This window comes from Calonectris borealis, chromosome 1 (genome assembly GCF_964195595.1).
Source record: "Calonectris borealis chromosome 1, bCalBor7.hap1.2, whole genome shotgun sequence".
Classification (NCBI taxonomy): domain Eukaryota; kingdom Metazoa; phylum Chordata; class Aves; order Procellariiformes; family Procellariidae; genus Calonectris; species Calonectris borealis.
In genome coordinates this window covers 133,355,227-133,371,179 of record NC_134312.1, presented here as the reverse complement: position 1 = coordinate 133,371,179, position 15,953 = coordinate 133,355,227, and the positions used below count along the sequence as shown (strand labels likewise).

General features: G+C 40.7%; 1 protein-coding gene across 5 annotated transcripts in view; it reads right to left on the bottom strand.

The window, feature by feature from the left end:
• Nucleotides 1–15,953, bottom strand: part of MAP7D2 (MAP7 domain containing 2) — an 86,562-nt gene that overhangs the window by 26,260 nt on the left and 44,349 nt on the right. For 3 of the 5 annotated variants that reach the window (XM_075175117.1, XM_075175108.1, XM_075175125.1), the window contains exons 2-5: nucleotides 12,939–13,016; nucleotides 9,507–9,670; nucleotides 1,375–1,489; nucleotides 349–447 (exon numbers count right to left, since the gene is read on the bottom strand). In XM_075175117.1, coding sequence (XP_075031218.1) covers nucleotides 349–447; nucleotides 1,375–1,489; nucleotides 9,507–9,670; nucleotides 12,939–13,016 — 456 coding nt within the window. Of the gene's footprint in view, nucleotides 1–348; nucleotides 448–1,374; nucleotides 1,490–1,675; nucleotides 4,244–9,506; nucleotides 9,671–12,938; nucleotides 13,017–15,953 lie in introns of those variants that run through there. The other 2 variants (XM_075175134.1, XM_075175144.1) reach the window with 2 other exon arrangements.

The window sequence follows — 15,953 nt, the reverse complement described above, 5'->3', positions numbered from 1 at the left end:
AGTAGAACTGTCAAATATACGGGTAATTATATTTACACACACATACAAACACAGAGCACCCACAGAATTAACAGAGATGAGAATCTGAGCAGTAGAAGTCTACAGTTAGTGAGAAAACCATGAAATGCCTCTACTGTGCTGGAATGCGAGGCATGCACCGCTCCACCATGGCAAAAATCAAAAGCAAATTAAAAGACATTTGGTCGACATCGCTAAGGGTAATGCCATAGAGTACCAGACTGAAATAATAAGAAAACAGTGGTTAGGAAGGACAAGATCAGTGGATGGATTACAGTGATTAGAACAGTTAGAAACGAGACACGATGGTACTGTGATTCTCTGAAATACCATTGAAGGAATCAGCAGGAGCAGTAGAGGTCACAGGGTCTGGAGGAAGGGTGTTGGCAGCTAAACCTAGAACAGGGGGTGGGGTATTTTCTGATTCACCTACACAGCAGAGAAATCAGAGCAAAAAGAGGTGAAAGAAATTACTGAATAAGTTGGGGGAGCTGGAATTCAGCATAAACTGCATCACAAAGACTAACTGGTTTCTCTCAAAGTATAAAAGAGTTCTTTTATTATCATATATATTTAATTTCCTGGCTTTTTTGATGGCATACCGTGAAAACTATGATGTGAAACAGAGTTTGCCTTTTTAGAGTTAAGTACATTTACACACTGTTTAAAAGAGAGTAACTGTCATATTTCATCATCACCCGAACATGGATATTTTTCCGCATAACATGTTTATTCAAACTTGACAAATTTAAATAAACTGTATGATTTAAAACAGAAAACATGTATCTTTTTGAAACATAAAAGCAGTACATGACTGATTATGTAATAAAAGGAATTTGTGCTGAAGCCAAATCAAAAAGAGCAGCAACAAAAAGTATGTGGGGGAAAAAAAAACCAAACTATTTAAAACTGTACATGCTGCATAGTCATCTAGAAATTCCCATCAGGTTTTTAGAAGTACCAAACAAAACCAGATCATCTTTTGCAAGGCTCAGACAGCACTCAGTCCTTTGGTGAACATTAAATTTGCTAACTGTGTGCGTGGGAAGACAATGCGGGGGAAGAGAATAAGGGAGAGAGTGCATAAATTTTAATTTTACCATTTAGCATCCTCCAAACAGATTCAGGTTACTCTATTAAAATGATCTGCATTCCTAAAGTTAGGAGTGATCTTTCTCCCCAGAAGGTATTAGAGAGAGGAAGCCTGGCAAGCAATTACAAAGCATTTATTCACGCCCCAAGGCGGTAGCCCCTACAGTACCACCCTAACTATAAAATGCATCATCCTTACTACCTCCACAACCTCATGCATTTTGCACTTCAAGATCTGCAATGCAGGCAGCCTGTTTCACTTACCATCTCTCCCTCCTGAGCCTGCAGCCAGTGCTCCTCCCCACGACCATCGCTTCTGCTTCTGTTCCAGCTGCTGACTGCGTTCAAGGGACCGACGCATCATGGCTTCTAAACGTTCCTGAGTATATTGGTACAAAACCAGAAACCAAATCTGAATCAGTTCTTTGGGGGCTTTTTTTTCCTCCTTCTGAAACCATGCTAAAAATACACAGTTCCCCTGTTGCTCCACGCAAGACGATTTCAGGAGCTTGTTTGCAGTAAAAGAAAAAGGACTGAATAAAGAAGGTATCAGCATGCTACCTACCTCCAGATATGTGTATCCTTTGTCTGCAAGCCACTAAGGTCACTACAGAGGCCTAAGTAAATAACACAGGTTGCATCACTGCCTAGCATCTGCTCCTGCTGGTGAGGCTGCTGCTGTGCTCTGGACTTAATTTGTATAAGAATAATGCTCGACAAGCATTAACTCCTTCTTGTCTATGCAGACCTCAGGATTTTTTTTTCCAACCCTTTCTGAGCACAGCTAAATTGCTGCAATGCCAGTGGCTCCTCCTAGCCACGCAGATAAATGATCACTTCAAACCCAAAGTAGGTTACTTTGCAGGATGCCCAAATTATTTATTTATTTTTACAAAAACTCCCTTCGTTCTTCCACTATGTTCTTTACAGTCTAGGCATTTAAGGGCTTCCGATTTTTTTTTCCTCTGTGTATTTTTTTAGTGCATGCCCAGATCATGCTGTTCTGGGATTTTTTTTTTTTTTCTCTCCACCCCCACGTTCTTCTCTATGGCTTGATGAGTTAGTATTTTCAGATGGGGAAGAACATGAAGGAGATTTCCTTCCCTCCCCAAATCCTGCTCTACCTTTAACTTACAGCTACATATGGTCACCTTATTCCCTCTCCACCACCTTCTAACTGTCACTCAAAGACCTCCACTCAGTTTTGTTCCCACCTCCTCCCTCTGCTAAGTTTCTCAGTGGTTTATTGTTGTGGCAGTGACCTCTGCACCTTTTCTTTTTCTCCTTTCAAGCAGATAAAACCTGGTTCTTCCCCACCCACCGTTCCATCACCTACCACCCTCTTCCCTTCCTCCTCTCAGTACCTCATTCACATCTGGCAACCTCTTCACCCTCACCAGCCCAACCTCTACTGCGAAAGGTAAGTCTACTCTTGCTGCCTCCAACTCCTGCCCCGATGGTTTTTAGCCCTTTGATCCTATTAGTATTTTTGGTCCTGTTACTTACTACCTTTGCTATGTCCTTCTGGTCTAGTATGACACTCCTACTCTATCCACTTCAAACTCTGGATCCTGCAGGCTTCTGTGATTACATCATATCCCCTTTGATTTCTATCAATTCTCTGCTCTGTCTCCAATATCTTTTGGTAGCTCAGATCAACTACGCAGAAAACCTCTCCTGCATCTCTCGGCTAGATTGCTTTCTCTCACTGATTCATGACTTTGGTCTAGCTTTCCTATTCCCCTTCCCTGAGATATTTTACCACAAAATTTCAGTCTTTGTTCAAGCATGTCTCCTTCAGTCTCTGCACTGATGTTGAGCTTGTTGTCTCTGATGGAGCTCCTTCAGCAGATTAAACCCTAACATCGGGCACCTCCAGTAACTACCATGCTTGGAGCTTTTATGCACGTACCTGTAAACTTTGTGTTACCTTCCTGGGGCTCTGTTTATGGTCACTGGATTTCTACAACGCCAGATGCGCTCTCATCATCTTCTAGTTATCTGCAATATACTTTTGCCTCTTCCACGTCTTTGAAGAATCTCTTCTACTACCATGACTTCCAGTAATTTATTTCTGACCTCATTTTTTCCACCTCATGCAACCCTGCTACCAATTATCCATCAATTTCAACAGCAAGCCAGTACCTTTTGTCTTTAAGCTCTCTTCTCTTATTACAAATCACTTGCACCATAAAGAACTCCATTATATTATCCTCTATACAAAGAGTGAAAAAAGGCAATTCTCGCATACCCTTTCTATCATTCTCAGCTCTCCTGTCCTTGTTACCTTTTGGCCAGGTGACCCACCCTGCTGTTACAATTTCTATTGCCATCTCCAGGAAGATGATCTTTCAAGTCATGTGTTTTGTGCTCTCGCTTCAGTTTTGTCTCCCTGTCATGTCTTTAGCTCACGGTCTATCAGGTAACATCATTCAAAGACCACTGAAACGAGGCAGCTGCTTCCCCGCCCTCCCTCCCCCTTTTTTCCCCCCCTTCTGTCTAGTCAGTGCCATCAGTGTCCAGGCAGGCACGCAAACGCTCTCTCTGCCTCTTTCCTCCTCCTTCTTCTCCCTACAGAGGAAACGCACGAAGCATCACAAAGCTCAAGCACAGCCTATTCTGCAACAGCACAAAAAACCTCCACAGTTTTGAATATCCTTTAACTTCTTGTCCGTACTTCGGGTGTGGAAAGAAAGCAATCTCCCAGCCTCTGGAATCCAAGTCACTCCCATCTGATTTAGTTTGCTACAGTCTTTCTCCTTTTACTACTTGATGATGCAATTTTTACGTTTAAAACCTCTGTGTGCTAGCTTTGCATTTCAAGGTTCACAATTTTTACCTTTAACTTCCCACCTCCCAACATTAATTTAATTCTGTTTGAGTCCCTTTTCTGTACTTATTCTTTCCAAACCTCACCTCCGATTTCATCACCAGTTCTTCTCTGCAGTCTCTCTTTTCATTACTTTCTTCTACTATGCATCTTGCCCCAATATACCTTTCTACCCACACTCTTCACAAAGCAAAATGACCCTCCCATTTCTTTCTCATTAAAGTATACACTTACACAGAAACTTTCTTTCTTCCCATATCTAATGAATATTGTTATACATTAATCAAAAAAGATAAGATGAAAGCAGTCAAGTTTCAATTATCCAAGTGATTTATGTTCTTGTTTGTTTGGTTGGTTTTTTTTTTTAATGCTGCTTGGAGCAAGGACCAGCAATATTCTGTAGTTTGCAAACCACAGAATACACTTATACCACCTACTATGAAAGCGCTGTCTTAAGAATAAAATGCATGATGAAATAGATTAAAGAAATGAAACGATTTTTCAGACATATTTGAAAGCCCATGCTACCTACAATCTGAGGTTGAAATCTTCAATTACATGATGTGGAGAGGATAATTAATTTTCATTTGCAAAGAGCCTTTCATTAAAGCACTATAGAACATAATTATTAAACCTCATTAAACCCTGCAGATATAGCTTAAAGAACAATATGAAGGCCATTTTTCACAAAGAAAGGATAGTTATTTAAAAAACATTTTAAGTTAGCATAAAACTAAAAAGCCAAAGAAAACAGTAAGACACATGGAAGCAGAGCATAAACAACTCATACATTAATAATTTGGTCTGTGACAAAAACTAAACAACAAGACAAAGCATTCCTTCATCAGCAAACAATGTGCAATAGCCTTCCTGTCTACGTTATAGATGAAGTACCTTCTTAAAAACATATCAAACTATCCATGTGATCCTCATTTGGGAACTCTAATAGCTATAGATAGAGGAAATAATCTCCTCACTAAAGATATAGTAAGCTTCCACAAAAAACTGTAATGCACAAGCTTTGCATGTAGGTTACATTAAGAACGAGTAAAACCATAAAAAGAGAGCCATCTACTGCTAGTATCTAAAATATACATGTTACTTTCCAAAATCCATAGTTATTCATCCAGGTTTTCCTCAGTCTAAGCAACAGAAGAAATGTATGCACTGTCTGACTTAAAACAAAAACAACAAACACCTCCCCCCGCCCCCCAACCAACCAAAACCAAACAAACCCAAAAACCAATAGTGAGAATACAAGTAATTTAAGTGAAGCACTTTCCTTTTCTCTATGTAAAACATGACACGGATGTGAAAACAAGGAAAAAATTCATTTTACAAGTATTATGACTTAAAATAATTTGTGCAAGCAATTCTAAAACAATCTGCCTTATACCTACAATACAAACATCTAAAAGAGCCCAAAAAACCTCTTCCTCTTCACTTTATATATTCATCAGCACTGTATGTAAGTAGCTCACTGCTTCCTGATATTATCAGTTAGCTTCATCTTTTCAGTGGCTCTTCCACATAGCAACAAAAAAGCTCTGTTATTTTCTATTTAAAGAATGCATTAAAAAGCAATACAGTATTTTTAAATGCAACTACCCTTCTGAATAGAATTCATTTCTACTCTCAACCAATTACAATTACTGGTGTGTAGAAAGGGAAAATTTATTAAGGGTGCATGCATCAAAGAACAACATGGGACAAAAGAAGGCTCTGCGTTAAGGTACATGGGGAGCTGCGGCAGCGAATTATGGCAAGGGGGGAGCAGAGGACGGTCTGTGTCGTAATGAGGACTAAACTCTTCTCTTCATGTCCACCACACAGCAAATTGAGAGACTGCTTGCATAGCAATCCCAAACATTTTGCAGCAAAATTTTTGTATTACTTGTGCAACTGAATTCCACTCAGTATATGAATTGCCAAAAGATTGTTTGGAAAGCAGTTATTTCCATGTATTATAATTCAAAAAGTAATTAACTTTGAATTATAATATAGTAAGTAATTAACGCTATAGCATCTTGAGAGTGTTTCACTCTCTTAAGTGCATACTTTTTACAAATGTAACAAATAGTGCACGTGCACCAAAAAAAATCTCTCCAATGCTGCAGGATATTCTTTTCCATTTAGCGGTTGTTACATTAATCTTTCAAGTCTGAGTACTGGATTAGATTTGATGCTGTCTACCAGTAGCGGTTCATTTAAACACTAGTATATTGGTAGGATCAGTACTAATTTTATCAATTTCCTTTTTAACAAAATCTGATGGTTTTATTAAAAATGGATCTTTAACTAGACGGATGTTATTGCTCTTATTCGCGCTAGCATCCTTGACATGGCCCGTACAAGTGATGTTCATATTGTCTCATGGAATACAAGAGCAGTGGAAGAACACAGCTGCTACGGACACTTCCTAGTACCCTGTGTACAGCTAGACATTTATTTGCAAGGTATTTCCAAGTCACATGGAAGTTCAAGATAGGGAAAGGGAAAAAATTATTTTAACTGAACGAGGACTAGCTTTGCTTTTTATCCAGTCCCAAAGCCACTGGGCACTTCCTGTTAAAAGCAACTCTTTAATAGCTTCTGTCGAACAACAACATGCTGCTTCCCTCAAGGCTCAGGGACTGCTTTTACTAAAGGAAGTGGGCACCTTTAAAAGTAATATGGAGGGAAGGACAGTGCTACTGAAAACCTCTACAGATAAGAAAGGTGCACTCAGCGTAGACAGGACAATTTTCACACACATTTATTCGGTTCCTGTCTGAGGAATTGGACACACTTCTACTGTGCTCTGCAACAAGGTCCAGCTGCCCCAGAGAACTCTGCCGGAACACCTCCATTCCCATCAATACAGACTTTAAAACCACCATCTCTTATCTGGCACCGTAGAGGGGAAAAAGTAAGCAAATAAATTGAACTTTAGCTACCTCCTCTTTGAGAAGTCATTTACATGCAAAACAGCCAAGCAGAGGATGCTCCTATGTAGGAAGCCAAAAAGTCCCCACAGTTTAAGAGCCATTCATCTCTCTAAAACTCCTACAGATGCAACAACAGTATTTTCTACAGAAAGATTTATATAACCTGTTCCTATCACAAATATGCACTGCCTTCTGCTGTGTTAAAAAGCAAGGGGGAAAGACTTAAGGAAGACGTAAAGGACAACCAATAAGGCAGACAGAAAGGAAGAAAATCTCTCTACTTGCCACTTCAGACACCTGATGAGCAGGTGAAATGGGTGCTCCAGTCCCCACCCAGTGTAAACCACTGTTAAAAGGAGAAACACTGAGGACATGCTGCAGTATACTGGCTTACTGGCCAGGGCACAACCCGCTCCCCCAGGTATGGGAAATAGGGATTCAAAGCTCTTCCAGTAAAGACGACCTCAAATGTCCAAAATGACTCATGAGCAGTGAGTAACTTGCAATGCCCAGGGAGCTGCAACTTCATCACCATCCTTACTCAGACCTCCACTGCTACTATACACATGGGGTTTGAGGGGCTCATCAGAAGAGCTGGGGGTGGGGTGGGATTTGGCAGATCCTTTACTGGAATTCAAGAAATGAGGGAATGACAAGTAACAATGAAGAGAAGCCAGGAGGTGGTGGTATTTCTTTTTCCCAGTTTCCTTCTTCCCTCATCCTCCCCTGGTTCTACAGATTATTCCCCTATGTACCCTCCCCTCCTTCAGAGGCTCCTGGATTTTTCCTCCCACCATCCCCAAACAAAGAGGCATCCTTTCCTGTTCTCCTGCCCACACAGCCTTCTCTCAGGTTCCTCAACCTGGGGGAAGGGGGAGGGAGGAAAGGAAAGGACAGGGAAAGGAGCCAGGCCTGGGCCTGCCTTGGCTCCCAAAAGGCTTTGAACAGTTTAAGCTTGAAGGACCAGCTCAGTGAGCACAGCTAGGAGTGGTATTTGTATTATGACCAAACACTTGGAGGCAGCCTTTCTCTCGCCATTGGAGAAGTCTCCTATCATATGTACAGGGTGTTGGGGAGCTATAACAGGCTTGCTGATGTTCGGGAGAAACAGTATGCCTCTGTGCTCAGCCTCTTAGGTCCATCTCCGGGCAAGTGCAGGAGGCCACTACAGAAGATGGGGTCCCCAATGAACAGACCCTTTGGGTCTGACCTGGCACAGCCTCTCTTATATCCGACAACCCTGCTCTCATTTCTCCAGCACAGGCAAACCGTGCAGGCAGGGAAAGCAGGCAGTTGCTCGCTCTTCCTACACCTCTCCCCCTCTCTGCCCCCCTCCGTGCAAATTTTGAGGACAGGGTTTTGGAAGTTTTTGTACTTGCCACTTTCGCTTACAACCCTCATAAAGGGGATCGATTTTGCTTAGCTGCAAAAGGTTATTACAGCAGGAAATACTGGGGAAGGAGCACATCAGGTCAGTGATGTTACCACAGAAGGAGAGGGACCTCCTACCCTTTGTTTCCGGTTTTTGCCATTTTTCTTACCAAAATTTGAAACAAACCACACGACAAACTATTTTAAAATGAATTCTCAGCTATTATGCAGAAGCCACAATCAGTATGATACAGTTGAAAGAGGAATGGCAGGATACAATCTTCTCTTCGTGTTAAATTGAAAAATCAAAGAACAAAAAAATTTTCAATGGACAGCAGTATGTTATTCCGATCCCATGCAGAACTGTTTTACCTCTTTTGCAAAGATATTTTGATCAAAAGATGGGGGGCAGAAAAAAAGGAACATTAATAACTGAGGATTTCTAAAGCCTTTGTATCTAGGAACTAGGGAAATATCTCCTTTCGCCTTTTTTTTTTAGAAAAAAAAAAAACAAACCACTGCCCCCTTTTCCAAAAATCATTAATTCTTTATCAGTTGCAGCAGCGCTAGTGTTTTCTACAGAATGTCATGCAGAGAGACATACCTACACACTGCATTCAGAGATGTGCATCAGAAATTGGACTCACTAGAGCAAAAAAGAACCTTAAACGATCTCGGCAGGGAGAGTAGAAGGGAAGAAGGGTATGAAGATGGTTCAAAAGATGTATGATTAGTTCTGGTCGGTGCTAGAATTTTAAACCAGCCTAGATTCTTCACTGTTTTAAGTAAGAATTTCTGATTTTATGTCACTGAATAAAAACAAAACAACACATTTTCATAAATATTATTTCAGTTTCATGGACAGTAAATAAAACAGTAAGAAAAATCTTTCTGTTTTATGGAAACACTCATCTTTAAAAACTACCTTCTGGAAAGCTGGTGCTTTATTGTCTGACAGTCAGAGTCCCAGATATGTTAGCATAAGTAGATGACTATTCTGTGAGATCTGACAAAAATCAAGAGACAAGAAAGCTCTGGAAAGTGTTTTTGATGTAGAAGGAGTAGTAGAGTACTTATAGCTGTGGTGATGTGCGTTTGCAGTTCCCAAAGTAATGCCCACATGTCTCTGGGGAAAAAAAAAAAAAACAAACCAAAAACAACCCCAAAAAACCCCAAAACACAACAATGCTTAATGCATGACAATATTCAGCTGTGTTTAATGCTACCATACAGAGTTGCTCTGCTGTACATCTCCCAGTGGACCTTACCTCCTCCTCTTTAAGCTTTTGTCTCCGTTTTTCCTCAACAGCTGCTCTCTTCTGCTCCTCTCTCTGCCTCTGTTCCTCCAGTCTTCTCCATCGCTCCTCCATTTGCTTTTCATATTGAAGTTTTGCTCTTCTCTCTTTCTCCAGTATCTGCTGTTCCCTAGCAGCTTAGGCAGAGAAAAAGGTGCATTTCACTTTATGCAAATTTTCTTCTGCTTTAAAATTATTTGTTAACATGACACAATAGTGTAAAACCACAGATGCAAGTACACAGGGTTTTAGTTCACTAAGATCAAAAAATATAGTGCACAGAAGTGCTGGAATGATTAGTAAATCTAAGTGATTTGCTCAATAAATAAATAGGGAAGCCCTTTGTACACAAGGTGACAGTTCGTGCCCCTTACCTATGTAAAAACAGAGTACAGAATAGTTAACAACTATTTATGTTTCAAATCCCTCTGTAGCTTAAAGCCGAATTCTTTTTTCAGACATAACAAATGTTCCTAGTAGGTTTTAAAGTGAGTAAGTTGAAGCAAAAGCCCTTGGAATTTCTTTAAAACTGTGTTTCTCATTATGGGGCTGCCTTCAAAATAAATACAGAAAAACAACATACGCTAAGTTTTCTATGAAGCTTTGAAAATACACCATTCTGTTCATAATTTGGTGCTACATTGTATTCCACTTCTGCCTCTTTGCATGAAAAAGAAATTACTTCCATTATTGAGGATTTGCCCAGTTGTTTATTCCAACTGGAGTCATAATCTTCTTCTTGAGACATTAGCTTGTTGTTAAAGAAATTCAGACTGCAACATTACGTACAGGACTGTTGCTTCAGGTTTAAAAAGGAGAACAAGTAGCAGAAGTTAATGTGACAAATCATGAGGAAAAATCCACTTCTCATGCAAGTGTATTCCATAAAAAGAGGAGTTCAGTAAGCATGCCTACATAACGCAAGCCTGCAATGTCACATACCAACACACATACAGCCGATATCAAAGACGGAATATTCTCACAGTTGCCAGGCTAAGAACTTGAAAGTTAAGGAAAGCCAGAATTAACACTGTTTATACAAGAGCTAGTTCTTCATCCTGCTCACCTATTCAGCCTCAGCCTGCTTTTTCAGTTCCTGTCTCCTTGTACAGCAAATTTTCGCCCTTCTAACTCTCTCTCAGTATCTTCCCATCAGTCCTAGGCACTTGCCCAGCCATCTCAATTCCCTCTTCTCAGATCAGCCTTTTTCCCTCAGCTCCTGCCCCCAGGCTCTTTAACCACAGCCGTGACCTTCAGTCCCTCTTAGCCCCACCATACCCTCAAAGCCCTTGGTTTAAAGCCAGAGATCCTCCAACACCAGATCCTTTTCCAACAGTTGCATTTCTTTCTCTTGAACCCTCCTAAAATACTTCCTCCTCACATCCAACCTGCTTTACAGAATACCTTCTACCTATTCTTGTTAGAAATACAGTTGATGTTGTCCTCCCCTTTTGCCTTATGAGAATTCACTATTCCTCCCCCCCAGGACAGGGCAGTATTAGAGGGGTGTCAGTGCTGCAGGCGAACCTGGACTTGTACGCATTGAAGAATCAGACTTGTCAACAGATACAGAGTCACCTCAGAGACAGTGGAAGACAAGTGACCAGTCGCTAACTGTCAGCGACTACTAGCCACGTCAGGTAGAGCAGGTGAAAACAGCATGCTGGAGTTGATAAAAACCCAAAATACAGTGAGGTGTCCAGAGGATTGTGCTAAGATTACCTTCTGAGTAAGTAGGTGAAAACTGGGACCGACTCTGGACAGAGAAGCAAACCATTGTGTCATCATGGACATACATACAATTCTTGTTCCTTTATTCAGGGATACTAAACCACTGATTAATGAGTTACGGCTTTGGTGAAAAGGTTATTCCGAGCTGCTGCAAAGTACCTGCTGGCTGCATAAAGATCTGTCCTTCTGGGGAACTTGCTGCTTTTTTCTGAACTTCTGAAAGAAATCTGCCACAGACAAACTGTGACCAAAACCCAGAGCTCCCCATTCTAGAAATGGTCTTAACCCTAAAAAAGTATGTTTCCAGAAGGCATATATGATGTTTGGAGGCAAGAACTGCAGCCAACACCTTCCAAATCCCCTGGGCCAACCACTCCCAGATTCTCCAGCTTTCAGATTCCCTCTCATGTCCTCTTCTGCTTTTTAATCCAAGTCCTTTCCAATCTACTTATCGTGTCACTTTCTCTGGAATCAGCAAAGAAGGGATAATCAAGAGGACAAAAGAGATAGTCTGGACTGAGTATACCTGGAAGAGATGTAAGCTACAACTCAGGCTGGTGCATGCCCCGTATAAACAGAACCTCTGGGGAGATTAAGTACTAAACACCAGCAGATTTTCAGAGGAACTACCAAAAGGAATCTTGCTCACCAAGCCCATGGTACTAAAAAATGTCAAGCCACTGGTCTCAAGCCTCACGTTTTGTCAAGAAATGGTTTGTTTATTTATTACAAGCAAAACAGTAGTTTCCTATGATTCTTTCCACAGGTGTCCATACTGTTTCAGTTGACATTTCCTCAAAATATACGTCTAGCTTAAATTTTACAAAATCATAAAATACTGACAAGTCCTTCTGATAGTTATCGTCAGGTGACCTTAAGGAACAGTGTTACTGGCCTTTCTTGTTATTACAGTGAGGAAAAGTGACGTTAACTGTTCAACATTTTTTTTATATATACAAATATATGTATATATAGAAAGTCCAAAACAATGTTGAACAGTTAATTTCATATATACATATATATCTTTATGAATGAAATTAACTGTGTATATACACACACACCCCTTATGCATATTCCGCCCCCCCCGCAATTTCCTCAACATTTCCGTGGAGGTATTAGTAGATTAAAAACAACTGACTATTTTAAAAACTCTGAAATCAATGCTTATGTTATTCAGGAAATGAATTAATAATTTTTCTCATTCTCTTGAAAGATTAACCATTTTAAAACTTAAGGAAAAGGATCTGCTTTATGCTGTACTTAACATACATGATATCTTTTAATATGGCTAAAACTTAATAGACTAAATTTGAGGCTGTTTCACCAAATCACCCTACATATTATCCTGAGTATTATTCAAGGCTTATTTGGTATTTTTACAAATCAGAATCCTAACAGTCAATATCTTGCACATAAACCTATATTCAAAAGTACATAAATCAAAGAAGAAAGTCAACTTAAAACTATAGAATATTAAATACTTGAATGGAAAACAAAGAAGACAGATTAATTTATTTTTTATAATTTAATTTAAGAGTAGTAATATAAGAGCTAAAGACTAGGAACAGACTGAACCACAACGTTTAAAATTCAGAACAGAAAAAATGTCATGTTAGCAACTCAAGCCTATTAACATGTGTACATAAATAATACATACACCTCCTGCCATCTTACCAAGATATTTCTCCCTTTCTTCTCTTCTCTCCTTTGCCAGTCTTTGCCTTTCATCGGTTTTTAGAAATCCATCAATGGCTGAAGTCAGAAAGAGAGAGGAAAAAAAAGTGTTTAAAAAGTGTTAGTAAAACTAAAGAAACATCCAAAAGAACTACAAAAATCCACCAAAAATAAATCACATCTACTGCATTTAACAACTCCAACAATGAAAACAATTTTGCACTTGTATGCGGAAGGCTTAACAAGCTGGGATTTGGATACATCTTGAGCACAGTCTCCTACCTACAGCCGAACTCCAAGCACAGTTCCTCAGTGTAAATGCCTGACTCCTCTTCTCAGAGCAAACAAGCATGTTTGTTTTAAAACTTAAAACTTACTTGAGAAAAACCATAAGGATGCAATTAACATGTACTCATCTTTGTTAATAACCTCACTTTAAAGTTTTTGGCTAAAAAAGAAAAAGGCAGTTCAGGAAAGCAATAAAAGCGGTATGCAGCGCTCTCACAGTCTAATGCTATGTGGAGTTCCAGCCTTCGTATTTATGGCTTAACACAGCCCCAAAGCTTCCTCGCCCACAGGAAACCACTAGCACCAGCTCATTTCAACAACCAGCAATTAGCACTGGATGAGGCTACAGAGGCAGCAGCCCTCCTGCTCTCTTTTCCAGGTAAGAAACACTTTGTTTCCTCCTCGAGTTGGTATCTGAAAGCAGGTTACTTGTTTGGGAGGAGGTTGCCTAAGGATGTTTTGTAGCTGGATCCAGACACCCCAGTTCTTTGTACAGCATGAGCGACTGAAAAGCCCCATTTAAGGCGGCAGGCAGGCAGAGCGTGACACACGAGGTGCCTCAGGGTCACCTGCCTGCGTGCCCTAGAACGAGCAGCCAGACGGACCTTAGATGGACCTTCTGCAATACCGTGGGTAAGCTCACCAGCTAGTGACTTGGCAGACCAGCTACAGGATGGTACCCTTTTAAAACAGCTGACAGGGCCTCCAGTGCCCTCCTTTCTCTCTTTATTTTCAGGATCTCCTGGCGTCTTAGCAGGGCTGCAGTGCAAACAGGCTCGGTGTCTCACAGCACAGTTTACATCCTTTGCAATCATTATTTGGGCTCCCTGCTGAGTTACTGAATTATAGTTAAGTCCCCTTCCCTTTTGCTCTAAGAACTGCAGCTGTTAATTTTATCAGATAAATACAAGTGGAAAAGTTACTTGGAGAGTAACCCCAACTCCCTTCCTGAAAAGTCACACTTGTAGGCTCCTGTCTGTGGGAGCAAAGATTTTGCATAGCACGTGCCTTTCTGTAAAATGCACAGTTCTGCAGGAAAGCTGAAAGTCAGCCTCGGCGGTCCCTTGTGACTGGTGAAAAACGTAGGTCTCAGCTGTCCCCCATTAGAATAACAGCTTGCTTTTTCCTCAAGCAGCACCTTCAAACACCATCTCTAATCCTCCTCTGCACACACAAATGGTGGCAACCTGACAGCAGCCAGGCCTCTGGAAAATTGCGATTATAGCTCCCAGCCGGTTAATTACAACTAGAATTTGTGGGTCAAATAAATATTTATTACTGAAGACTCATCCTACTTCCATACTAGTCCACTTGTTTGTTCACCTGGCTGCCATTTATCATCAGATTTGACAAGCTGGGAAGAGAGAAGAGGAGGCGGCTCAGAAAAGCAACCATGGCAAAGATTTGCAACTACTTTGAAGGGGCTGCAATAAGTAGCCAAGAAGGGGAATCCTGTTGTCAGCATAGTTAAACTACTCCACTGGAAAGTTTTTTGGTGATCTGAATGTCAAAACAGCTTGAAACCTACAGTTTAGGCTAGAAGCAGCAGAGGAGGTGAAATAAAGACTGGATCAAGAGCCCAAAGAGGGAAGACTGAGCTTGGGAGCAAGTGGAGGCTGGAGAAAGGGAAAGAGGCAAGCAGAAGCAGGAGCTAAGGTCTTCTGCAGCAAGAGGTATAACTCAGATGGAGAGGTGGAACCTGAAGTATGGAAACCAGGATGGGGATAAGCTGGAGGGATGGGCATAGGAACAGCAAGACAATCCATGCCCACGGATTACGTTCACAAAATCCTGCACTGACTCTCATCACTCTCCTGCTTTCAGCAACTATGAAACCCACTGGCAAAAATATGTCCTATTACACTTGTCAATAAAACTACAGCAAACTTATCTCTATTTTGATTGCTTCATGAACACAACTGGCAGAAGTGGATCTAAAAGCTCCAGCCTTGCTCACAACTGCCATAGCTATCCAAAGCTGATGCACAGTTTTTCAGGTTGGCTTTCAATAGTTCGGATGTCTCAATCCCACCCAGATACATTAAAAGAAGATCAAGGCTGTAATGCCAGATACTTAAGAAATGAGGATGTATCGGAGTTGAAGCAGTCTGCACAATCCTTATTTTGCCTCCTTTTACACATATGTTATGCGTTTTTTCTTTTTAGGTCCCTTCACTTATTCAGTGTATAGGATGAACCTCCTCAAGAGGTGAACCAAGTTCAAAGCGATTAGTGCTTCTTGCTTCATTTCCTTCTGAAACTGGAAAGTAGACAGAACTATAATCTGAAGTGTGTCTTGGAGAACAGCACTCCAGACTTGGCTACGTCACAGGTGAAACAACAAATACATGGAATTGCTGCTCATTACATGTGCAACACGCAAATGTGCAAAAACCTGTGTGGAGGAAAATAGTACACAATCTAATAAGTACAGGCATCCTCAGTACTAGCATTTCTTAACTCAAGTACTTGACTTCACGAATCAGCATGCCTGCCAAAACCCAGAAATTTGCTTGCCTTCAGAAAGTAAATATAACTTTGAAGGACAGAATAACTATTCCCTGGGAAATAACTTGTACCTTGGGATGATTTTTTAAGGCCAAAATTAGCGTATTTACTATGCATTTTCATATAATATACATTATAAACGTAATGGGAACAGCAGGACAGGAATTCAAATCCTGTTTGGTAAAGCAGACTGCAAACAGCAAGCTAGCATAGGTAGCT